The sequence below is a fragment of the Lycorma delicatula genome, chromosome 8, assembly GCF_047948215.1.
Source record: "Lycorma delicatula isolate Av1 chromosome 8, ASM4794821v1, whole genome shotgun sequence".
NCBI classification, from domain to species: domain Eukaryota; kingdom Metazoa; phylum Arthropoda; class Insecta; order Hemiptera; family Fulgoridae; genus Lycorma; species Lycorma delicatula.
In genome coordinates, this window is record NC_134462.1 from 112,016,197 (window position 1) to 112,044,162 (window position 27,966).

The 27,966-nt window shown below is 30.1% G+C and overlaps 1 protein-coding gene across 1 annotated transcript; it reads left to right on the top strand.

The window, feature by feature from the left end:
* Positions 1-171: 171 nt before the first annotated feature.
* Positions 172-26,119, top strand: Ubc7 (ubiquitin conjugating enzyme 7). Its single transcript, XM_075374305.1, has 5 exons — positions 172-510; positions 6,554-6,635; positions 13,107-13,225; positions 14,757-14,897; positions 23,732-26,119. Exons 1-5 carry the CDS (start codon positions 468-470, stop codon positions 23,848-23,850), a joined length of 504 nt encoding a protein of 167 aa, XP_075230420.1. The 5' UTR covers positions 172-467; the 3' UTR covers positions 23,851-26,119.
* Positions 26,120-27,966: the final 1,847 nt, after the last annotated feature.

Here is a 27,966-nt window from a genome sequence, read left to right on the forward strand (position 1 = left end):
ATTAATATTATGTTTTTTTTATTTTATATTAATAAACTATTATTACTTATAGAACCATTAAATTTGTCTCAGATAATCTTGCATTTCAGTTTCAGGGTTGAAATTGTATTTTTAATTAACCAAACGTACTAGACGTTTCAAACATCTAGTTATTTTAAATTGAATGCTAGTTTTGTCATCGTATTTTTTAGGTTACAGGCATTTCTAAATAAATGCTCCGTACTTAAGCAAATGCAACTTTGATTTGTAACTCGGATAGGAAGTAGAATGTGTAGAGATGTTCTCTACATTTCTACCGTTTAGTTTATTGAATTTGTATTTACATTCTGCGAATATAATAGTGACGTAGTACGGAAATTTCTCAAGAACAATATTGTATCGATATTACTTCCAAGTTATCGCAATTACACAATGTTCAAAAGCGTTTAACAGGACAGTGCTTGCGTTGTTTGATTTTGAAATGGAATATGGCTGGATCAGCATTAAGAAGGTTGATGGCAGAATATAAACGTGAGTTTTTTTTTTTTAATATAAAACCTTGCATCCCCGTTCTGTTAGTAGAAGAATGTAACTTCTACTTAGAAGGGCGAAGAGCAATTCAAAAGTGGAATTGGAAGTTTGTTTAAAGATGTGATGTAAGTTTGACAATCTAGCCATTTTTCAGGTTGACTACATTATTCTTTTCGTTTTTTTAATATAATTATTTCTCATATTTTACGATTGTGAAAGTAGTTTTATTGAATTTAGCTTGCTTTTACAGTATATACTGTTTTGTTATTCTACAAATCAGTGGATGCATGTGCACTTATCTTGAGCATTGCAGAATGAGGGAATTAGAATTTCAATCTACAACTGAGTAAAGGTTTTAAGTCAAAGTATATTGTATTGTAGTATATTCTCTTTGAAATATATTCTTATTCTGTAGTACAATAAATATTCTGTTCTGATAAATAATACATAAAGCATTATGTAGAGCACATCATGAATAGGTAATTATGCTACTCCATGAATAAGAAAGGAAACCAGCATCACAAAATACACAATTAATTATAAAATAGATAAATATTAAATCCCTTATTATGTAAAATATAAACATTTGAAGTATGTTAAGGTCTGAATATATATAACAATTACAAATTAAATAACAAGGCCCTTTCTCACAAGCTGAAGTATTATTTTTAGTTGCATAAGAACAGTTAGTTCTATTATGGTGTTTAGCAGTAGATTTTTTTATAGGTAACAGTTGGCTACTACTTGTTCAACATCAAATGTTTTCTTATTGACGTATGATTATGTTAACAACAGAAAAAGTGAAGATTAATATTAATTAAATGTTGGAAATTTAAAATTAACCATAAACTAACCTTAATAGTCATCAGTCATCTGTTAAAGATGACTAACTGCCCTTTGTAAGATGATTGTCTGTTGTAAACGTGACTAATAGCATATAACATGTGGTGTCTCTTTTTGACCATATTTCCTACAATATGTATATAGTATTGCCATACCTTGGTACATTGGCCCTAACCTTTTTCCATAAAACTCTAACCTTATCTAACTACCCTTAATCTTACCCTAATTTCTCTTCACAAAACTTAATCTTAACTTTGACCTGAACTCTTACCTTAACCTCTCTCCATAGAATGTTGTTTTTTTTTTTTTTATACCCACCTACTCTGGAACGGATCTACAATCAAGTTTGACTCGCGCCAGAGGAGTGTCCTTTACTCTAGCTCGCCTCCCCGCTCGCCTGCTGTATGTCTGGCATGGCAGGTCAGTTCACCGGTTAGCTCTTTTATTTCGTAGGTGGAAATTCCACCTACGACAAGCCGTCATCAGCGAGCGGTTTCTTCTTGACGAGCTTCCTCATCTTTCTTCTTTATAACTGTGGTTATAAACGACGAGATCACATTAAAGTTATCCTCGTTAAGTAGCATTTTATCCACCACATTCTCCGTAGATAATGGCCCTATACGTCTTACACAGGATTGCCTGCTTTCAGTCCAACAGTTACATTCAAATACTACATGTTCAGGGGAATCATATGCCCCACAGTAAGGACAGTTGTTGTTATCTACCCTTAGTCTTGCACATAAATAGGACCTGAACGACCCATGCCCTGTAAAAAATTGCGTTATCCAGTAATTTATGTCCCTGAACTTCCTTTCTATCCATGGTCGGATCAAAGGTATCAAACGATGTGTCCATCGTCCCGTGTTGGCTACATCCCAACGATGTTGCCAGTTACGCAGCATCTCTTCATATGCTTCTTTAGAAGGTTGTCTACATGCTATACTCACTCGCATCTCCGCCAGTTGTTTAAGCGGAGGAACTCCTGCAATTATGAGTACTGCCTCGGTGGAGACTGAAGAATATGCGCATATCACTCTTAAGCCCATGCGCCGTTGAATTCCTTCAAGAGCTCTTCTGTTCTTGTCGGCACGCAGAGCTCTTTCCCAGACTTGTATACCATAAAGTAAGATGGAATTAACTACGTGAGCGTAAATCTTACGCTTCGCAGTTCTGGATCCTGTCATATTACCGAGTAATCTGCTAAGATTTTTGACCATGCATTCAGCTCGTTTACGTATTTCATTCACGTATGCCGTAAAACTCCTCCTCTTGTCAAGCCAGATCCCTAAATATTTGGCTGAAGTCTGTTGCTGGACAAGATTACCCCCTACTCGAATTAGGATGTCAGATATTCTCCTACGACCTGTCATGACTACGTATTTTGTTTTACCATGCGAAAGTTTTAAGCCTTTAGTGGACATCCAGACTTCTGCCATTCGTATCGCTACGTTTGCCTTCTCCGATACCTCTACTTCAGTTTTTCCAGTAACAACCAAGGCCAGGTCGTCAGCAAAAGCCACTGGGAAAACACCCAGAGGATAACTCAGCTTTAGAATTCCGTCAGAGACCAGATTCCAAAGGAGTGGCCCCAAGACAGAGCCTTGAGGCACTACACACGTCACTTTGAAGCAGGATCTACTCTGGTGACAAACAACAAACCTATCCTGCAGGTAATTCTGGATAATTCTTCTTAGGTATCCAGGAATATCCTTATCTCTCAACGCTTGTAGGATCGCATCCCATTTCAGCGAATTAAAAGCATTGCTCACATCAAGCAATATCACAATTGGTATCTTCCTGGTGCGCCAAGTACCCAATGCCGCTTAGTCCAACAGACGCATAACTGTCTTAACAGCACCCACCGTAGAACGCCCCTTACGGAAACCAAATTGTGCGTTAGAAAGGCCACCATGTTCTTCAATCGCATTTTTCAGCCGCAATTCCAACAATCTCTCTAGGAGTTTGCAGATGTTATTAATCATGCATGTAGGTCTATATGCTACTTGTAAGTCATCGGTCCCCGGTTTCTTGATAAGGGCCAACCTGGACTCTTTCCATTGCATTGGAATACAACCTTCTCTCAGGATCTTATTCATGATATTAAGAAGCTCTGCAGGCATCCTCTCTGCTAATATTCTGATTATCTCGGCTGGAATGCCATCTGGCCTGAGTTCCTTATGTAGCTTCAGTCTTTTCACCGCCATTAATAGCTCACTAGCGTCAAGAAGTTCAAAGTTATATTATCCACAATCTCTTCCCGAATAGGATCCGCTTGCTGAGGAAATAATTCCTTAACAACACGATGGATCTTATCGTCTGTTAAGGCAGGTAATCTCTTCCCTAACTTGTTGGTAACAATTTTAAAACCCCTGCCCCATGGATCAGCATCTATATCTTGACACAGTCGCTTCCAGCAACTGGCTTTAGCCCTTTTAATTGATGCATTATATGCATTCCTTGCTTCCACGTATACCTCACGCGCAGCATCCCTTAATCTAGCATTCTGCCTACCCGATCTTTGGTAGGCTCTTCTTGCTTTCCATGCATTTCCGTAGTTGTTCCAAATCAGGCAACCACCAGTAAGCATGTTGCTGCCTCCGGGGATAAACTAAGACCCCCGCTTTTCAGCATTCCTCTTGAACTTGTTCCACAAAGTCTTCGGGGGACATATCGCCAGCAAGTCTTAGGATTATTCTGTCCCTAAACCGTAAGCATCCTTTTTTGGAGACGATCAGCCTTCCCGACATTACACGAATTTCCCTGGATCGGGACTCAAATGCTATAAATGTAACTCTGGCATCTTTTCATTTCGCATAAATCTTTCTCCATAGAATGTTAGTTATTCATAACTTACAAAACTGATTACTAATTTAATAAAGTACCAATAACAGCGCAGAATTGGTCCTTGCACAGGCCACACCTGCTTTTCAACAAGATCTTGTTTTTCTTGATCCTAAGCATATCTACTATGATATGAAAAAAAATGAAGTTGATCAAGTAATTGCCCAGAATTACCTTCTTTTTTTAAGAATAAGTGACTTGTTATTTTGGCACATGGACAAAATAACATTTAAAAAAAATAAATATCAGTCAGATTCATATTTATGGATGCCAATGATGTGTGACAGACCATATCATTTATACAAAAACATATGAAATCAATTAAATAAAATAACTACTTATATAAATATGACAATTAAAAAATTTTTAATTAAAATTAAATTTTAAAACAAAATAAATAGAAAATTTATACTATGTAACCTGGTTAGCCATTGTTACATTACTGACTGGATTTGAATTAAATTATTTATAAACATTATTATTATATCTATTTTTATCTTAAAACACACTCCATCGGTTACTGCTTTTTTAAGAGTGTCATATGTCATTCTATGTAAAATTTGATCAGGTTGGAAATTCTTTTCTATTTATGTATATAAAATCTCTCCCAAAATTTCCAAACTTTTACTATTATTATTTAAATTATTAATTTATAATGAAATTATAAATTAATTATATTATAATAATATATATTAAAATAATAATAATATATATTCAATTATTTAATAATAATTGAAATATTTAAATAATAATAGTAAAAGTTTAGACATTTTAGAGAGATTTTTATTTATGTAAATACAAAAATACAACTTGATCAATTTTTAGACAGGATATGAAGATGAAATTCTTATAACAGCAGAAAAAGATGGCAGCACGTTTTTAAATAAAAGTAGATATAATCTAATGTGTATAAAGTAGCTTGAACTTCTATTTTATTCATTTTCAGAAAAATGTCAAAACTTGTTTGTTCACTTGATCATTGCAAACAAGCAATAAATGCATGCATCTGAAACTTCACAGCATGCCATCTAAAGGATCATGCTTGGCAGATATCATAGCTATTTGATCATGCTTGTGCTATCTCCATGTCAAGTCGAGAACTTTCTGCACATCCTTCATATTCAGAATTTTGATCAGTATGAGGGATTGTTTAATAAAATTAAGATTAAGAGCTAAAATTAACAAATAAAGAGCTTTCCAAAATAGTTATTGAAATAAATTTGGAAAAAAGATTCTGTTGAAACCTATTTACAAAAGTTTTACTTAAAATCTAAACCTAGGGGCCATTTTTAATGTTAGAACAATCATTGGTAGATACTGAGCAAATTATTAAAAAAATAAATAAAAAGTAATGATAAATGAACACTTAAAAAACATTGTAAAACAACTATTGTTAATGCAAGCAGTTGTTTCAGGCTATATCAACAGAAATTTAAATTTAATGTTAAAGAAGGATGTAAACCATATAAACTTTTAATTCAAAGGATAACCAAGACTTTATGTACCATAACTTTTACATGGGTTGGGTAGTTAAAACTTATCTCAAAAAAAAAGATTAAGTCAATCAATGAGATTTCTCCATCCGTGAACATAAATTTAAGGGAGGGAATTGTCATTTAATATTATGATTGAAAAGCCATATTAATAAATTAAAAGAACCATAACGCTATTTTGTATTGGTCCCCTATAGTTAAGCAATGAATTTAGATTGCTGTTGATAAAGTAAGTTTACCAGCTCTTCATTTGTGATTATTCTGCTGGTTTTTTAAAATTTCTGTTTTAAATGTTTGTGACCAGTTTTCAGACAGTGGTGGGTTGCAACCAATTTTTTGGGTCTGTTATGTTTGTTATGAAGTAAGTGCTCCTTTATTCTAGTTTTAATGTTTCTTTTGAGTTAGTCCTGCATATTCCTTTTTAATCATAATAACATTAAATGGTTGTTATCCTCTCCTTTAAATCTCTGTTTATGCGTAGGGATATTTTATTGATTAGCTTAAGATCAGTGACGTATTTATCTTTCTTAGGAAGTTGTATTCATGGTGGGAAATCTGAATTTGAGGTTTAAATGAAATTAACGGAATTAAGTTGAATGAAGTTAAAGAACGTTTTTAAGCTAAATTTACACTTTCTGTTGGGAGTGTTTGAAACTATAGTTGTTTTAGTGTTACATGTGTATCATTTTTTGTAATTTTTCTGTAGTGTCTACTGATTGTTTAACAATTGAAATGGTTATCTATGTTTATATGTTTAGAATTAAGTAAAATTTTTGTTAATAGTTTTTGAGTGATATCGTCTTTTATAAAATAAAAGTTGTTTATAATATTCGATTACTCAAATTATATTATTTTGTTTCTTTCAGAGCTAACATTAAATCCACCAGAAGGTATAATTGCTGGACCAATCAATGAAGAAAATTTTTTTGAATGGGAAGCACTAATCACGTAAGTATTATTGAATTATTATTATTATTATTAGATAATAATGAGGAACAGTTGAACCAGGACAAAATAAGTGAAAGCAGCAGTTGTATGAGAAGGCAAATCTAGGGACACCATCCTCAAGTAAAGCGGTAAGAAGTTTTGGGATGGATCAATTGTCTGTGAACGGAGGTTAGGTTTTTTAGTGGGTGGAAGTCCCACACACCAGGAAAGGCCTCTCAATTTTTCACCATGAGCCTTGTATTTTATCTGATTTTTTGTTTTCCAATGAGATAACCAGCCATCTGTTCCTTTAAATTTTATTAAACTTGCTAGCCAAATCTTCTGCCTTGTCTTAAAACACCTTGCGAAGTTACAGTGGTAAACCATTCATTAAGAGCTTCCTCAAGGTCCTTTCCATCACTTTTTTTCTGAGATGTTCCATGATCTTTTAAAGCCCATTCTTAGCCTTTTTTTAACTTCTTGGAGCGTGATACGAGCTATCTTACGTTTCGGTACACAGGTTAGTTCCGATAGTTTACACTGGCTTAAGTTAGGTGAATAAGTTTTTATTTTGCCAAGGAGCTTTATTTGTTCACTCAATGTCATCATTACGCTGCATTTTAATCCAAAATTTTGATTAACTGTTAACAGGTTGATTACAATAAAAACTGACACAATTGAAAGATGTTGATACAGGCCTACGCATAAAAATGTCAACAAAATGTGTGAAACAACTAGAAATAAAAAAATCAAAAACTATGACTTAGATAACAAAACAATATTGGACATTAACAAAAAGGTGTGTTACAGTACACCCTCATATATATGAAATAAAAAAACTAAAGAGAGCATGGAAATAGAAACATTCAATGTTTATATTATGAAAGACAAGTGACAACTAACCATACGTTGCAAAGTAGCTCGTGATTTCAGTAGACTCACTGAAATTCATTGAAACCATATTTTAGAATGGATTTGTTAAACATCGATCACATCGCAGGTGATGTCATGAGCTACATCAAACTCTTCCTTGTTATGATAATTATGTTTGTTATTATGATTAATGTTTGTTTATTATTTGTTAAGATAATGTACTGATGTCATTACTGCAGTTTATCTATTGGAATGTTTACTGCCTTTATCCCACACCGTTATCTAGCCACATTATTCTCAGAACCAAAAAGTTTGTTGTTCACCACTAGCCTGTATTCATTTTTAATAAGAAATATACATCGGATTTGGCCTGAATAAGTGGGATTATGGACCGAATAAACAAAGTACTTATCAGTGTAAAATCTTGTTTTTTTCTTTGTTCTTTAAAGAACTTTCCCAAAAAAAACCAGCTGCTGCAATTATCTGGAGTTTGGCTGTACCTTAATTATTCATCAGCATAATTCCCAAGACAATTTAAACTTTTATTACAGCATGATATTATTCTCAAAATTACTTCTACATAAAAATGTACATTCTTATGTCTTCTAGTGTGGATGGTTTAATTTTTACATTTTTTTTCAGATGGAAATCATTTTCCTGAAAGGGGAGAAACTTCCCAATTAAGTAGAATTTGATAGATGAGATGAAGTTGAAAATAGGGTACTTAAGATTGTTTCCCATTTGATCCTGACCTGTCATATATCTTGGAAATACTTAAAGCAATGTACTGATTAATGAATTTGTGCGTTTTCCTATTTTGAGGTACAAATTATGATGCTGGTTCAGTTCCTGTTAGATGGTTTCAGTAGTTGTAAAATTACACTTAAGAAATCCTTAAGTCTTAGAATTCCATTAAATTTAGTAAAATTACCTGTCTGTACAGATGATCTATTTCTGTATTTTAACTAAAACATTAATGTAGTAATATTAGCAATTTTAGTGAGATAAGTTAAAAATTAAGTTTATAGAGAATTGAAATTATCTAATGAAGAAAGTAGCATTAAGAGGAGATACTCTAGTAGGTTGTGTTCAGTTACTTTCGATTCCTACATATTGAAGCAGGATAAATATAGTTTTCTGAGAAATTTTTTAAGAAGAAATAGATATAAAAATATAATTTTGAATAACCTTTTCCACAGAAGTAATCCAATGGTCAAAATGAAAAAAGGTATTCATGTTTCAAACATTGCCCTTTAATTCATTTAAATTTTTGCTGCTAAAATGTGTCCTAAGAAAGTAAATCTTAAAAGAATTGTTTTGCAAAAAAAGTGGAGGGCCATGATTGAAATTTAAAAAAAAATGTTTCTACTTGTGTTACAACAAATTTTATGAGCCTAGTTTTTGCTTATTTAATTATTTAAATTTTTTTTGTATATTCTATCAGAATAAAGTTAAATTTTTCCTGCAAGTTTAAATACAGTTCATTTCCACTATGGTCAAATTATTATCAATAACAAATGTAAAGTTATGTGCTTGTTTATTGTATTTTTTAATGATTAGAAAATAAAATCTATTTAAGGAGCAGTGTGTGGGAAAAAAATTTACTGTTGTATAAATAGATTTCAATAAAACATAACTGTAATAATTAGTATATTTAATTTTATGTTGACCATAAAAGCCATTAGAATTTCAATAACTGAAGGGGTCTGGGGGCCCAAAGAGAGGACATACAATACTTGAACACTGTTGTGGCATTTGTGTGCCTAAAAAAAAAACTTTTGAGAAAGAATGGTTTTGTTGTTAGTTAATGCTAATTGAAGTCTTTTATTTTATTGAGATCAGTTGTATTTTATAAGCAATCAAGGAGTAGAGCAATGTGGTAAGTAAACAAAACGAAACTGTCCTGTTAGTTAAAAAAATTGAATTGATTTATAAGAAACATATAGTTAGCAATAAAGTAAATAAATATAATATGTATTAAAAAAATAACAATTTACTATTTAACAAAGTGAGGTGCATATTCAGAGAGTTTATGAAATATTGCTCTGTACAGTCACATTCCAGTGTTACTAGTAACGTAATTGCAACTTCTGCCATGAGATTAGGTTACTGTTTTAAACAACTTGAGAGAATACATTCCTTTCTGGATCTCTGTATTAACTGGTTGATCCACGTGGAGTGGTCTATAGTGGCTGGTTTTCTTCACGCCCTTGCGGTGTGTAGGTCTGCAGAGGGAGTTTAATTGAGGTACTCGATCATGGTAGGATCCCAGGTGGCTAGGGTTCTGGCTTGGACATTGGATTGGTAGGAGGTAAGCGCATGGCATCGTGCCACAGTTATATTGTATTGTTTGTGATTCGCTTTGGGTCTTCCGCTGGTGGGGAGTGGGGGTGTGGGGTTTGTCCCCGGCTCCTGTGTGGACCGGAATGAGGTTGCATTCCCCTTGTTAGGTGACCTAAATTGGTCGACTTAATTGGTAGGTTTGAATTTCTATGTTGCGTTAAACATAACTTTGATTGTTATGAGTGTAGCATTGATGTAACTTTAAACTCGTTTGTTTTCTGAGGCATTCATAGTCATGAATGGTGTTGTCAAATCTTTACTAGGTACGGGGGTTTGCACTTCTGCAGTTTCAGTCAGTTAGTTTGAGGGAATCATGTTAGGTTGGATGTGAAGATGTCCGTTTGAGGCCTACACAAAGGTGAAATTTGATTTGTATTGCTAATTCAAATGTCTGCTGAGGCATTTACATCGGTGGCATCCTGACCAAGGCCTGGCTGATTACTGTGAGATGTGATTAATTAGAGGGTGTAAAGATGGCCTCCGGTAAAGCTCCTCAGGGCTTTGAATGGAGGGGGTGGTGTGGCGACCAGTAACATCACAAGGTGGGTGTCTTCCCCCTACGGGATTGGGATGTTTTAAACATTATTGTCTGTATGTATGGATGCAGATGTATATCATGACAGTGTTACATAAAATTATATTATTTATTAGGTTTTATTTATATTAATGAATTAATTGATGTCATTTTAATTTCAATGATTAATAATAAAATATCAGTTTTTCTCGCTTAATTATGGCTATTTTTGTACAAATAATTTTATCTTTTGTCCTGTTATTTTGTAATAAGAGCAATTGTTTTTTTAATCAATGTACTTTAAAACACAAACATGATAAAAATGTATCACACTAAACAAGGTATATACAAGTAAATAAAATATAAATTTCTTAAATCAATTCTTTTGGTTTAAGTAGTGATATTATGGCAAACAGAGACACTTGAGTCCTAGAATTATGGTTTGAAGTCATAGAATTAAAAGTTTAAAACAGGCGTGTAGTTACAAATATTATGTTATTTGTAGACATGTTATTTCTAATAAAAACAAATATTCTCTCTTCTTTGCATTGGAAATGGCAACTTATTTTTGTCGCAAGGAATTGAATTTTACCACTAGTAGGGAACCACTAAGGAAAATGATAAAATCTATGGGTTTTCAGGAAGTGTAAAAACAGTAGACCGATTTGGTATGAACGAGATGATATAATCATGAAATGTGCATTTTTTCTTAGGTATTTGTGAAAGAATGCAACTTCTGAGGAAAAGAGACAGTCGTATACTTAGATGAAACTTGGGTGCACACACTTTATATGGTAAAAAAGTACTGGCAGAGTGATGATTACCAGGTGTTTTTGTTAGTGCCGGTGACCGTTTAATTGTGGCTCATGCAGGTGGGGACAGGTATTCATAGATGATGTTTTTTTAATGTATGATTCCAAGAGTAAAACAGATTATCATAAAGAGATGAACAATGAAAATTTTTTGAAGTATATTGAAAAGCAAGTTATCCCAGGACTACCGACAAGTTGTATTTTAGTCTTAGATAATGCACTCTACCATTATAAACAAAAAAAATAAACCTCTGTCATCCAATTCATTAAAAAAAGATATTCAAGAATGGCTCCAAAAAAAAATTAACTTTGACTCAGATTTAACAAAAAAAGAACTTTTAAAAATTGTCAAACTATACCGCTCAGAATCACTATGAATTAGACAAAATAATAAATAACAAAAGAATTACAGTGCTTAGATTGCCACCTTGGTCACCTAGATTTTAACCCAATTGATGAATTTATATTTGGAATCTTGTTAAAAAAAAAAATGAAACTGCATATGTCCTACATATCATTAACAGAACTGAGCCATTACATTAGATGCAATTTCATCAGTTACTATAGAAGATCAGTGTTGAAAGTTCAGGAGATAATAGATTCTTACTGGAAAATAGTTGGACTAATGGAAAATTCCATTGAAAGCATAATTGTAAATATAGGGATGGACAATGATGAAACATCAACATCAGGTAGTGAAGATGAATGGAAATTAATTCCTTTGGACGTGAAAGCTGAGTCAAGCTCAGAAATCGAGGGTTTGTTGGCTTCACAGAAGATGGAAACTGCATGTGAAACTGGTTAAGGACTGTATTAAGGTAGTATTGATCGTTTAATTATTTAGTAAATTAATATAAAAAATATTATTTTATTTTGATTCTGCACTATGTCCTATGTATGATTCTGTAGGCCTGTATGTCCAAATTATTATTATCAGCTTTGAATATAATGCTGTGAACTATGATACCGTTTTAATGAAAGTGTTTACTTATTTAAATTATTGTAATTAATTGCAGGTTAAATTTATTTCATTTATGAATACAGTAATGTAAATTAATATTTTCAATTATGTTATTACTGTAATCAGAAAGAACTGTAATTAGAGATTCCAGAAAATACAGTAACCTACTTTAAACGGACAACATTTCTTGTTTACAACAGATTGACAAGCTTATCACTTTGTTCGATAGGACTAAGCGCAGATGCATTGCGTTATATGACCATCTCTATAGCCAAACAAAGTAACAGTGCTGTGGTCCTCCACGAATATGAACTTTGCCTTGTCGACTTGTAGAAGATAATGTAAGTTATTTGAGCACATATTTTAAACATGTTGAATGAAAATTTATATATACAAGAATTGCATTATTTGGATGCTTTTTATATTGAGTTGGCTAGGGACCTTCATATACATCTATTGTGTAAAGGTGGTTAAATTTGGGGAGATAGATGGTTGATGAAGTTGCTTGTGTAATTAATTTATATCACTAGAAGAAGCATTTAAATCAATGAAGGAATTTTTAGGTTTGTTCAGTATTTTCCTAGATTACTCTGGCCAAACATCCAAATCTCATTTCTTACATCACTTATGATTAATAGAAAATTTTTTTCAAGAATGGTGGATTTTTTAAAGTTATACTTTAAGGTTTAATTTTAAAGTCTAGAATTCATGGGTTTTATTTCAGGTCCACTATGTCCATAATGTAAACTATTTCAGAATTATAGAGTTAAAAAAGTATTATATAACTTAGAAATTTGTTTGTGTTAGCCTGTGGGGAAATTTTTAATTTCGTATGTACCAAAAGGGTAGTAGGATATTATATCTACAATTGTTAATGAATTAGAGTAAGTTATGTTCTGTTAGTGCAGTTTTTAGTATTGACCAGTTATTATCTTTATTTTATAATTTTTAATATATGTTGTTATATTTTGCAATATTTATTTGAATAGAGGACCAGATGGTACTTGTTTTGAAGGAGGCGTATTTCCAGCTAAACTTATCTTCCCTCCTGATTATCCATTAAGTCCACCAAAAATGCAGTTCACCTGCGAAATGTTCCATCCAAACAGTAAGTATTACTATCTTTTTTTAAACTACTTTCTTAAGAATTTATTTTTATTTTTATAATCAATAAAAATAAAACCTTCAGTAGAAATAATTGGGATTCCCTGATTGAGAATATATACTTATGTGTTATAACACATTCTTAAGTGTTATTCTAGTCTTATACTCATTTATATAAGGTCATGTATAGATTACATTACAACCACTTCTTTTCAAGGATGTAATTAATACCAAACATGTATAAGGCAGCAACATCTTTAATAAAGCATGAGGATTTTTTTTAGCAAAAACCGACTTATTAGAGGTAGATACCAATATTAGAGGTAGATACTAATATCTTAAATGGCATTTTGAGTAATTTATTTAAAGGAATTCATCACTACTGCCATCTTAAAGTAAAATGTTGTTTTCGTTATTTGATTCTACCACCCAGCAAATATCATCTTCAGTTTGATTAATGTATTGCTAATGCAACATTTTTTTAATCCTTGTTTAATGTTATCTGCTCTTATTGAGTCCCACTTAATATCCATTCGTATAATAAGCTCACGGAAGGCTTCTTTATTCTTCCAGTGGGAATTAGCTGATAATTGTTGCTTCACATCTAACAATTTAAATTTTTTTTAACATTATCCTTAAAAGGCTTGTTCATTATTATATCCAGAACCTACAACTGTGAAGTCATAATACTAGGTATTATAACTAAAAAAAATTGCATTTAGTTTCTTTAATTCTGATTTTACATTTTTTATCAAATGACCCCTGAATATTATAACTAATAATATTAACATAATAATATATAATAATAATATCTTATAATAATAATATAATATTTATTATAAGTAATAATTTTAACATGGATTTCTGTCTTCTAAGACCTAAGTTTTTGGACCAGATCATTTTAAGTCAATTTTTTACTAAAGAATCTTAATTAGGTAATTTTATTAACAATAATAGGTAATAATAACTGAAGGTATTACTATAAATATAAACTGTAATATGTCCCCTGTCATAAATATATAAACAAAAATAAACTAGAAAACAACTTAAAAGTCCGGTCAAATCCAAATGCAAGTCAACCTGGCATATAGGTTTGTCCCCCATTTAATGGGAGAAAATGTAGGAAAAAACTTTACCTATATTCAGATAAATAAAGAGTTAGTTTTTCAAGAAAATTTATTTTGCTTAAAGTTACTATCATAAATTCATTGTATAGCTGTGTAAATCAAGTTACAAATTTTTCTTATGAAGGGCGTTAATGATTAAATCTAACATTAACTGGAAATATTTTTGAAATATGTATTCTGATATTTGAACTTTAATAAAGTTATCATAAATTAGTTTATAACATAAATTGATTTATGTTATAAATTGGTTTAGTATTCAAAAGCGCCTGTGGTGGAAGTTCTTTTGATGCTACCATATCTTTCGATTAATTTTTTAATTATTTTTTGTATCTTTTCATGTCTATGTTAATAATTACTACGTTTTATTAGAAATTTGCTATAAAGTTATTAATCGTTCATTTCCTATAGTTTATGCGGATGGTAGAGTGTGCATATCCATATTGCATGCACCTGGTGATGATCCTATGGGATATGAATCTAGTGCTGAACGATGGAGTCCTGTACAAAGTGTTGAAAAAATACTTCTGTCTGTAGTCAGCATGTTAGCAGGTATGTTACAGGAAATTATTTTTGTTTGGTGTTCAGTCATTGTGTATTGAATCAGTTTGTATTTATTTAATTCAACACTTTACCATATTCAGAGTTAGCAATTAAAACCAGCTTACTGCAAAAGAACCACCTCTACACAGCTACTCCATAGCAATATGTCAGTATCATCATCTTTTTATCTGAACTGAGGCAGGTCTCTTGCGCCATCTCCATCTCTATTTCTCCATTATTTCCTACTCCCTGATTAACTTTTCACCTGGTGATGAAAAACTTCTCTTAATTGAAGTCGTTAAAAAATTTCAATTTCCAACTTTTTATAAAGTAATCATTTTTTAAAGTAAATAAAAAAAACAATTAGACCTTGTGAAAATTTCACAATTTAAATTTTATAAAAATAAAAACAAATCATATTTAAGAAGCAATAATTTATTTCTACACAGAGAAAAAGTAAGTAAAATGGTTGAAATAATACAGTAACAAACTCTACAGAACATTAGAAAATAGGAGAAATAAGCTGCATCAAAACATTAGTATATATAGGTATATTCATTCAGCTATACAGTTATTGAAATGTACACATATACAGTGATTGAAATGTTACAGTAATAGACTGTTTAGCATACTAGAAAACTGTTTAGCATACTAGAAAACATGAAAAATATGGCTGCTACAAAACATTAATACTGATTCTGTTTGAATCACAGTGACCGGATGATAGTGCGTTAGTGGCAGTCAATGGCATCAATGGGCTAGTGAAACAAATTTTAATTTTAAGTAGCTTTTTTCCACTTTCATTTTCTTTTTTGTCTTAAATCTGTTTGATACATACCCAGAGGGGATAATTCCCTATCCAGCAAACCAAATTTATGGGGATATTTGTTTTGATGGTGTCTTATAAATGTTGCAAAACTGTAGGTCTTCTTTAGCATATATATAGAAAGATTATAACTTGAAAAGCTGATGTATTCAATTCAAGTATATAATATAACAATAATTCATAAAAACATAATAAATTATCTGCTCTGAGGTACTTCCTTGTACCATGTCTATTTCCATTCTTCTCCAGTCCAAACTAACTATTATACTAATTGATATGTTTAGATGAGTGTTGTTTAAATGGAAATGACTTAAAGTATTATTCTTTTTAAAAAAAAATTGCAATTAATTCAGCTGCAGGAAAAGAAAATGAAATGTTTACCTTTGATATCGCATATTGTTTTAACATTTCCATTTGTATTTATAAATAAGTTTACAGACTTTGACAATTAGTTGTGATTAATGATTTTTTATAATGTTCTGATTCATACAGAAATCTTTTCCTTTACTTTAAGTCTCCTATATCAATATTTTTATACTTTGTTATTATTGTAACTATCATATAGGCTGTAGCTGATCTTATACAAACTAATCCATTTTTTAACTGCTGTGGTCATGCGGTTCAGCAATACGTGGTTGGTCATGCGGAGTACTATTGTAATCCACAAGGATTTTTTTTAGTCTTAAATCTTTTTAAAATGAACTTTATCAGAGTTGGGGTTGTGTAAAACAGAGTAAAACACCAGTTTTAATATAACTTTCAACTATTTATATTGAAAATTATAATTATTATTATTAGCAAAAAGCAAAACTCATGGTGTTTAGAAAACAACTATACTTGTAAACTCCAAAATCAATTAACTATTTAGAACACAAAATAATACAATTTTCATATTTAGAACATAAAATAAATGACAAAAACTATTACATATTTACAGTAAAAAAACTGATCTTTTGACATATTTTATATAAGTTTAAAATATTTATATTGAAAATATTGTAATTATTACTAAAAACCAAAAGCAGGTATAATATTGAAACTAGGCATTCGTGATGTAGGTGGCACCTGAGGTTCTAAATACCAGCGGGTTGGTTCTGACTTTTTTTGCCTACCAATATAAAACTCAAACTATCTAGATAGACTCATGTCTATCTAGATGAGATTGAGGACTTTGCTCTTCTACAGGAGTACTTTCTTCTTCTGTTTCTATATTTTGAGCCACTTAATGAGCATTCTCAGTATCACTATCCTGAACTGTTTCTTCAACAAAATCTTCCTCAATTTCATCTGGGTCTTTGACACCGATTACACTTTCACTATCACTTTTGGCCTCTTCAAACCACTGACGTGTGTGTTCCTGATCACGTTCTGAGATTTCCAATATAAGTACAACACTATTTATACAAAAATAACAAAAAATTGAAAATAACTGATTTCTAAAACTAAGATTCTGTTATTACATAATTGGTTGCGCAGAGTATAATGATAATTCAAGGGCAAACAGAAACACCCAGTAATACACTATGTCAGCAAGAACACTGAGACTGCACTCACACTTTCAGTGGTTAGTGACAGAAAGGTAGATGACCGCTCAAGGTCATACATACTGCCAACTGTTCATGGCGACTAAAACAAAATGCATGGATTACAATAGTAATCCACACGGCCACTCAACATAGTCAGCTATTGCACTTTGCTAAAAACCAGATGCATCATAAAGTTTAGATATTCATTATAAATTTCACAACTGTTTCACATATTACACAGCAAGTTTATCGCTTACCACTGAAATGAGTTCAGCCCAGTAGAAGTGTTCATAAAAATGGATGGAAGCCAGTTAAGGGTGGGGTAAGGTAAACTGTAGTTAATGTTTATGATTATTTCTTAAAAACATATCCTCAGGTCAGTATTAGTTTTATAGTTGAGAAAACTTGTGAGACAACTAAATCTACCTGGGCTACTGTGTTTAGAATTCTGAATGAAAACAGGTTAATCTCACTGCAAAAAACAATTAAAAAAATTTTTCATAAAACTAGCTGTAAATTTAAGTACAATGACTTTATAATGATTGCCATAAGAAGGACACAATTATTTTATGGAAAACCAATCTCAAACTATTTCACAGGTTCTAGCAGCAATAAAAAATGATAATAATCTTCCTTACTTCAGTTTAAGGACTTTCTATTGATTATTAAAAAATATTGGATTTGTTTTCAGAAAAAAGTCAAATGTCTGTGATGATTGAATGTGTTGACATAATTTGGTGACGGCATTTGTATTTAAGAGATACTAAAAAACATACGAAAGAGGGAAGAAGAATAATATATTTGAATGAAACTTGGGTGGATGTTAGTCATACTTGTAATAAAGTTTGGCTAATGTCACAATTGAAACACTGAAAGATGCTTTTTTTAGCGGGATTATCGACTGGGCTGAAAGCTGTTTCCAAATGACCTCGGTTTGTTGTCCAAGTCAGAGGAAACGAAGGATTTCAAAGGAAAGAAGAGAAAGGTGGCAATCTAGTTTTCCTGGCCGAAAAAGTCAAGTACTGACTATGATAACAAAATGCAGAGCTCACATTTTTTTAAAAATGTGAGCTCTGCATTGTGCTATCATCCATTATGGCAGTGCTTGCTGAAGGAAGTATTATCATTATGGATAATGCCCATATCATTCAAAGAGAAAGAGATTTCCTATATACTGCTTCAAAGAAGGATTACATTAAGAAGTGGCTTATGTCAAAATGTGTCTGTTATATAGAAGATGCTCTGAAAAAAGAACTTCTTATTGAAGTAAACAAAGTTAAACATAAATTTCAAACTCGTGTCATTGATGAAATGACAAAGGAGAAAAAATGATTGTTCTTTTTTTACCACTATATTACTGCAAACTTAATCCTGTTGAGCTCATTTGGAGTCAGATTAAAAGATTTGTGGCTAAATATAATAACACGTTTAAAGTGGATGATGTATGAGCACTAATAACCAGGGCATTTGCTACAGTAGGTGTTTCACAATGGAAAAATTACTGTGATCATATGAAAGAAGTAGAAAATGAATTGTGTCAATCATACAATCTGCAAGATGATATATAGAACCTTTAATAATTCACCTGAACGACAAATGGTCTGGTCTGAGAGTCATGATGATGGTAATACAGATAGAGTGCTCAGGCATTATCTCATTACAATAAAAATTTAGTGAACAGTAAATATTTAGGATAATTAGTAAAACTGTGTTTAATATTTGTGTGCTAATGGAATATAAATGGGTAAAAAGTGAAAAAAATTCATCATGTATTAATACAGCATCTGAAACGTTGTTTTTAAAAATTAATTAAATCTAAATGAAAAAAGAATCAGGTAAGTCTCCGCTCAGTAATACCTTATATCTGTGATAAGTCTAACTTTGAACAAATTATTTGGCAATATCTGATATTTTATCCCATAACTGAAATTTGTTAACCATTTGAAAGTTGCTGTATATTATGTGTTATAAAAAACCATGTTGTTGAAATTATATTGATCTCTTAGAGGCAATGTTTTGATGAACTGCCAATAACTGGATAGAATGTTTTTATTGCGAATTGTAGTTATGCTACTCAGTCTCAACTAAATGTGTTATTGAGTTGTTCTATATTTTTTAATTTTTTCTGCCCTCTTCTTTTTGCATCTTTTACTTATCCTTCTAGTATTGTTTTAATCATCCCTCATCTTATATGTATATGTGTGAGTCGGTTTACTTTCCTATTCTGATTTATTTAGATTAACTCTTGTTTACTTTCCTCATTATTTTTTCATTTTGTCCATTTAATTTTCACTTCTGTCTGCATATATTCACATTCAAATCCCTCTATGTTTTCATTCTCATTTATCCTTATTCATGTTTTACATCCATCCAGAAGAACACTCTAAACACAAGATGTTTCTTCAAGTCTTTAATTCTGTTTTATTATAACAACTGTTTATTTTTATGAAATGCTTCCTTAACTATTATTATTCTTGTTACTTTTTTCAGCATGATTTCACTCAAACTTTTGTTTTAATGTTACTTATAAATGTGTTCTGTTTTACCTATTCATTTCTTTTCCTTTGAGCAGAATCATTGACTTATTGTCCTATATTATTATTAATTTAGTTTTATTAGTATTCATTTTCATGCCATATTCTGTCATACTGTCTTCTAGTTTTGAAATCATCTGTCAGATATCCTATGTGTCATCTAAAAAATACTACGTCATTAATAAACCGTGCATTTATTCATCTTTCTCTTACATTGATTACATGAAATAATCAGTGTAGATTACTTCTAGAGAATTTTTACCATATCTTCTGATAAACATAATTTTTGTTTCCTAGCATGCAATACATGATTTTAATCTGTTTTTTTGATGCTGAAAACAAATATGAACTCAGAATTTTTCTACCACCCTTTAAATTTTAATTAAAGGATTTTTTCATTTTTCAACATATAGTTAGCATTTTAAGCTCCTATATTGTATTTGGTTGACTCATTTTTTATTGTTTAATTTTGTTAACGTAATTTTTAAGCTATAAATAAACAATACTAGAAAAAGAATTAAATCATATCATAGTCATATATTATGACATCATATCTAATACTGAAGAGTGAGCCTTCATGGACATGATTAATCATCTCTATGCAGATCAAAACATGCAGCTGAAAACCAGCTGTGTTGTTTGTATTAAGCACTGGATTTAGGTATGAATTAATTTTGTTCAGTTTTATTGCTATTTTAAGTTTGTTAGTGCAGTGTCATAATGCTTCAAAATTGTGTAAATGATGTAAATGCCTTTTGTTATGTATGTGGTGAGTTTATTGTAAAATCAAATAGAAAAAAACATTACACCTTAAATTAAAAAAGCATATCACTTATACTTTCAATATAAAATAGGTGATCAGGGTAAGTCATCGGCCCCCTCATATAGTATGCACTAATTGTTCTGTATATTTAAGAGGATGACTGAAAGGTATGTGGAAGACTTTGCCATCTGATTTACCTATGGTTTGGCGTGAACCAAGGATCATGTAACCGATTGTTTATTTTTATTTAACAAGTGTGTCTGGAATTTCTAAAAAAAATCTTTCATTACAATCAGGCGTGTACCTCACAGTGAAATTATTCCAGTTCCTGAGCCACCTGTGAAAGTACGTTTCGAAAGCAGCGATAAAGAATTGGGCAGTACTGAAGAAGACAACAATGATTTTGATGTTGAATTATCTTCCAATAAGCCATGCCTTATATCGCAAGGTGAAATGACTTGGTTAGGGATTTAAATTTATCAAAAAATCAAGCTGAACTGTTAGGATCAAGACTGTAAGGTTGGAATTTACTTTAAAAAAATACAGAAATTTTGGCCTTTTGAAGCCGACAGAAAGAACTTTCTCAGTACTTTATTAATGAAAATAATCTGGTTTATTGCACAAATTTTGATGAGCTTATATTGCACTTAAGGTAAGTTCATCAATTGCAGTTTGAATAATTTTTAGTATGCTTCTTGTTTGAAGATTTCTTATAAAATTTATCGTTCAAGAAGGAAATAGGTAAAAATGACTTACGGACTTGTTGATCTCTGTGAAAGCCTCAGACACACTGGCCTATAATTACATGACATGTGACTTATTTTGTTGAAAGAAGTAATTTTCAATTTTTATTTATTTACAACTGGCACAAATTTTGAATTAAGGTCACGTCAGAATTAACAGATATAGAAAAAAGAATTAGCTTTGGGCTGTCAGTAATAGCACTACTTATCCTGATTTTATCATTATCACATGGTTTTTGATGCAACTGTGAGGGTTTGTGAATAAATTTACAAGCTGAATGTTGTTTTATTAAATATAATCAACTGCTGATGTGTTAAATTATGCTGGGGCCTGAAGTCAAGCTTACCATGTTCAAAATGGAAGATCTTAGGTCAATTTTTTGAAAGTACTTTTTATTTTTTTAGCTGTTTTCTTTTTTTTTAATTAAAGGATTGAAAAGTGCAAAGCAAAAAATAGGAAGAAACAAGTTTGCGTTTTAAAATTTTTTTACAGTTTTCATTGTTGATTTATGAGGAAGGGTCGCTCTGTTTTTTAAAAGGGATTGTTTAGTATACTATTCAAAATTGCATTTTGAAGAGTAGCCTATGAGAATTACGGATCTGATAACACACGTAATTTTGTTAGTTTTAATTGTCTATAAAATTATATGTGATCTGTACAATTTGTAATGCTTCAAGTGTATGTAAACAACATGGCAAACAAAATTAAAAATTCTTTCTTTGAAATAACATCAGCCACGAAAGTGGCAGTTCATAGGGTAATTTCTAATGAAAGGAACATTTTATTTGTAAAATTTGAATAGAGTATAACCCAAGAAATTAAAATTAAATCATGGATATTTACAAATCAGTTTTAAGCTGAATTAACAATTTCCAGTCATGCTAGAAGAAAAATATTAAGTGACAGGATCACTTGCGAATACAGACTTTTCCAAATTATTAGGAGAGTAAACATGATAGAAAAACTGTGCATATTTTTCCAACTGTTTACTTTAAAATCTCTGCTGCTTTTCACTTTCAAAATTACTATTAAAAAAACAACAGAGAACAATGCACAGAATGAAAAATGAGAAGAGAAAAGTTGATAAGTACTTAAAAAACAGACCCCTGGTGTTACAATTTAGTTCTTTTCTTCAACATTTATTTATTCTAATGCTGCATCTGGGAGAGAATATTACTACTATTGTTTCTAACAATTAAAATTTTTCATACAAATTCGTTAATATTTTTTTAATAAGTTAAATAAAAAACTATTATTGCAAATTACAAGAACTGTTCAAAAGTAGTACTTAAATAATTTATTATGTAAACCTGGTATTATCATTTTAATTATCCCTTTTTATTTCCTTGTACAAAGCAAAGGAAGTATGGAATGGGAGTAAGTTTGGTTTCTAGATTTCAATGGAAATATCCATTTTGACCATCTCTGAATGCATTTTGACTAGTTTTGGCATGACGTCTGTACGTACGCACATATGTATGTATCTCGCTTAACCCAAAAACAATTAGACATAAGATGTTGAAATTTTGAGTTTAGGCTTTGTAACATCTAGTTGTGCACCTCTCCTTTTGATTGCAATCGACAACCAAAAGTGTCCAAAATAAAAAAAAAATTAGGATTTTGGATTTTTTCTTAACTGCAGTAATAAGCCCTCATTGAAACTTTTGAACTATATATCATAAGTGGTCCTTTTTTTCAGTGGTTCCAAGTTATAGCCAAATAAAATTTTAATTAATGAAAGATTTGGATCTTACAAGGGGAAGGCACATCGATTTGAATCCGACTTAATTCCTTTTCTTTTTTTTAAATTTAAATATCACTTAATTAACCTCCGATTGGAAAAAAAATCAGCAGAAGTTATTAGTGAAATAAAATTTTATGTACTTTTGATTTTAATTCAAAAATTTTTACAGTGGTTAATATTTTATTAATAAATCAATATATTTAAATTAAAAAAAAAAAGTTAAAAATATATATTTGTATATGAAGTATTTGAATTGGTGTGTTCATGGTTGCAGATGTTACGTTCTTACTTATGTCACATAGCTAGTTCAGCGACGTGAAACTAAATATATAAACTAATATAAAATGCTGATATGAATTTTAGGGGAAGGCTCATTGGTTCAAATCAAACTTCATCTCTCTTCTTTTTTTTTAATATAAATATATTGATTTATTAATCAATAATCATGAATCTCTCATGGTAAAATAATTTTCATTATGAATAATTCAATAACAAAAAAAAAAAATTGAAAAAATATCAGAATATTTTAATGAAATAAAATTTTATGTTCTTTTCATTTTAAAATGTGTAAATGTAATTTAATAGGTGTATAAGGAAGTCGTGTGTTGTTCACATCAAATTTTTTACTTAAGTATTTGGTAATATTAAATGGTGTGTAAAATTGTTGACAATACAATATATATTTTGATTTTATTATCTGTTTTAGAACCAAATGATGAGAGTGGTGCAAACATAGATGCAGCAAAGATGTGGCGTGAAGATAGAGATGAATTCAATAGAATAGCTCAGAGAATTGTTAGAAAAACATTAGGCATTCCAACATAATAAATTATATCACATTTATTTATATAGTAAAAATATTGTACAGCATTCAGTAAATATTTATACATAATATTGTTATTACTATTAACAACTATTACTATTGTCAAAAATAAAATAAAGCTGAACTCTAAAGTGTTATTTAATATACAAATAACTAATTAGATTTATTAAAATTCAAAATAAGTTTTTTAATTATTATAATTATTTTGGAAATTATGCTGATTATTGTATTATTCTTCTGATTTTTATTATTTTCTCTTAAAGTATAATAATTCCAAGTGTGGGGTGTAATTTTAAAGTATTATTATTATTTTATGTTTATAATGTTCAGTTATGTTTCATGCTGTGTCATTTTTTATTACTGTAATAATAAAAAAAGATTTATCTTATTGAAATCATACTTTATAACCTTATATGATAGGTAGGTACAAGAGTATTATAGTAAGCAAATAAATTTCTAAAACATTGAAATTGTTACATGTAGTAGCAGATGAGCACCGGTTTATCCAAAAAAGAATTTTTTTGATGTACTACACATTTTAAAGCTACATCTGAGAAAAGAGAGTGGTGAAATCTTGCTGTATAGGTTATGACACCGATGATATAAAAAAAGTAATGGACATAATAGAACAGTTGTCTGTTTTAAATTCATTATCGTGTAACTTTGTTTTAAATTATTTTCTTGTGTACTTAGGGTACAGAGTTAGTTATTCTTTGTTTGTAATGCAGGTTAATAAAACAGAGAAAAGAGATATTAAAATGAATTTTTATGAACTTCTTGCCTAAATATGTCTTTCGAAAGCTTGTTATTCATAGAAAATTTTGATAATTCAGATGTTTGGGTAGTGTTTTTTCATTTGGTGTATAACAATATATTTCTGTTTGAATTAATGTCAGCGTAAAATGTTTATATACTGATTGTAAAATGTCAATGTAGCTTGTAGAAAATTGAATTTAAAGTAAAATTTGACTGAAATTGAGGGATTGATTTCAAAAACTAACTTTGTTCAAAAATGAACAGTAACATTAAAATAAAAATTGAAATGGTTATTTCAGTTTTCATTAACTTAAAAAATTTTATTAGATTCATTTTACGTAAATAAATGCCTGTTTAGAATAACAGTAAATGTCATCTAAAGAGCTGAACGAACAAAATTGTATATACTGGATTTTTCCCGGAAATTCACAAAAAAAAATTGAATTTTTAAGTATAGCATTTTAAGAATTCTGAAAAATAAACTACAAGAAACTTCTGTTATTACTTCTAATTTATTTTATTTACATCTTCATCAAAAATAAATATTACAATTAAAAAGTGATAAATAAATTTTCACTTCTTAATAGTACGTGTTATTTATAAAAAAGTATAAAATACAAGAAAAGCAATGTAATAATAATGATGGTAATTGTAATAATAATAGTAACTTGAAAATACTACCTAGATTTGCACTATTTATAAACTTACTTTACAAGATTAATAAAAAGAAGTACAATAACACTATATGATAATAGAAAATGAAAAATGTTACACTTAACATTTCTTAGTACATCATCAGGCATGTCAAAATCTTAAACATCATGCATGAATTTTTAATTAATGTCATCATAATTAATAATTTTAATAGTTCACTTTTTACAAGAAAGAGAATGTATGGATGTAATTGAGCTTTAAAGAATTTTAACGTACTTATTGATAATCATTGAAATAATAAACGGAAACTGATAATGAAATTTTTATTTTTTGAATAAAGTTTTTGATAGAACCCTCCAATTGAAAAATGAACAAATTATTTTTTTTAAATTTTGTATTGGTTTTCTGGGAATTATCATAGTTAATTATTCTAATTGTCTTTGTATAAGACACATATAATTTGACTGAAATCTTACTGTAATCTTAACTTAGAATAGTTTAAATTGACGCAAGTATAATGTTGGTGGTAATTAAAGTTATAATAAGTTCAAAATTATTTAGCCTTTTTTTTATGGAGAATAGTAAAGCGTAAGCCTTCACCTATCAGCTTAGTTGAGTTCTCTTTTGAAACTATAAAACATATCTTTCTAGGTGGGGGCATATTTATTCAATTTAATGTTTTAATAGAACCATTTAAGTGTAATGTAAACAAAAAGATGCTCTGTATTGTGTACATAACAGAATAAAATATGTTTTACTGAAGTGTGCTAATGAGTGATCTCTACATCTTAAAACTATTATTTTATTATAAATATGAATGCTTTCTTGTAAATAACTAATAAATTGTATTTATTTGTTTCATTTTTTTATCACAAGTTAATTAACTGATTTAATACATTTTGCATTCCTTTCTATACCATACTTGTACTTGATACATGTAACTCAGAATAATTTTAAAATTACAAGAGGAGTAAATATTTTTTTGTAATGAGACATGACCTTACTTGTCATGATTGTAGCTTATATATAACAAAAGTGTTAAGCACTTAATGAATGCTGGTTGCAGTTCGCTGATCGTATGTTGCTGGTTCACACAGTTGAGTGCACATAATAGAAGCTTGAATTATGTCAGTTGAACAAGATGAGTTCTAGTTCTGGTAGCAACAAAGATAATTTTTTTCCTTTGATTAGCATGTTTACCAAAAATTCATTGTTTATTAGAGAAGATTGAATTAAAAAAAAATAAAATAGGAAAATATACGGAGAGCATCATCTTTTCGTAAGAAAACCTGGCAAAGGTTTTTAATTACATGCATATGGAAATGTTTATTACAGTAAGTTCAAAATAGAACATCATATTAAAAAAACAATGATGCAAGTTTCATAAATAACTAATTTTGCCTGAAGAAAGACTAGTAATTGCTTTGAGATGTTGCATTTTTATTTACTTATGTTGTTAAATATTGATTCTTGTTATAAAGATATATCTTAATTGATGATAATAATAATAATAATACTACACACCCATTAAAAGGGTGTGTAATAAGGTTTAAATAAAATGAATAAACTTTCTTTTTTTTATACAGAAATGAATGTTATCTTACTCTTTTTTTTGGTTTAATTTATTTATTTTGATTAATAATGACCTAATATGTAATTTAAAAACAAATTATTGCATGCAAAACATATTTTATTCCACACACACACACACACACCACATGAACAATATTTACAGAACTTCAGTCGTACATTTATATAAAATATTTACGCAGTTTTATAATTTTAACTACACACATAAGATTTACATAATTATGAAATAATATATTGATATATAATTTTGTGATATAATGTGAAATATAGTGGTCACAGTCTGACTACACAGAACACTGTACATAACAACTTGCCTTTACAGCCGGGTCAGCTGATTATGATCAAATACCCATGAATATCCCTCACTTTACACTGTATTAAAACTAACAATTAGTGTTATAAATCATTGCAGAATACTAAAAAAAAAATTACATAAAATCGCAGAATATTATGACAGAAAACAAATTAAAACCAAACAGTAAATTGGTGTCCCGAGTATTCTGACAAAGGCTCTAAACATGCACATTGGAATATTCCATCAAAGACAAGTAACAGGTTAAAAGGTAATACAGATTAAAAGCTGCTGAATTATCACAATTATAAGTTATAACACTGGACATTAGAATATAAACAAGATTATTATAATCTGGGTTTTCATGTGAGGAAGTAGGACTTTCAACATAGTAAGAAATAGATGTTTACTTTTAAGTATTCTACTTCCTGCAAACTACTGCAGAACAACAATTTTTTGTAATCTATAATTTTTTTGTATGTGCTAGTAAACTTGACAAAATCTTAGTAGTCTTCTATATTTTCTTGTTTCTTTTTTTTTCATGCAAGATTTCTCTTTTCTGTTGCTCAATTTCTAACATTGAATCTTTTACCATATATTTTGCCTAGTTTTTAATTACTTCATATATGCCATTTGCCACCATAATTGCTCTTTGACTGTTAGTTGTATGCTGTGAATTACTTGTAACAGTACAATTGATGGCAGTAATGTTGTTATTGGGTGATGTGTCACGTTTATCTTCAACAGCTTCATCATAGTATAGGTAGTCCACATCATTCCCTAATTCTTTTGGTAAGAAAATGTACAGTGGAACCGAATCTATGGT

Bases quoted from the DNA above. Each gene is read 5' to 3' on its own strand.
- Ubc7 (XM_075374305.1), top strand. From the start codon at position 468: ATGGCTGGATCAGCATTAAGAAGGTTGATGGCAGAATATAAAC. The intron at 6,636-13,106 runs GTAAGTATTATT...TTATTTGAATAG, and splicing joins GAATGGGAAGCACTAATCAC to AGGACCAGATGGTACTTGTT. The intron at 14,898-23,731 runs GTATGTTACAGG...TATCTGTTTTAG, and splicing joins TGTAGTCAGCATGTTAGCAG to AACCAAATGATGAGAGTGGT.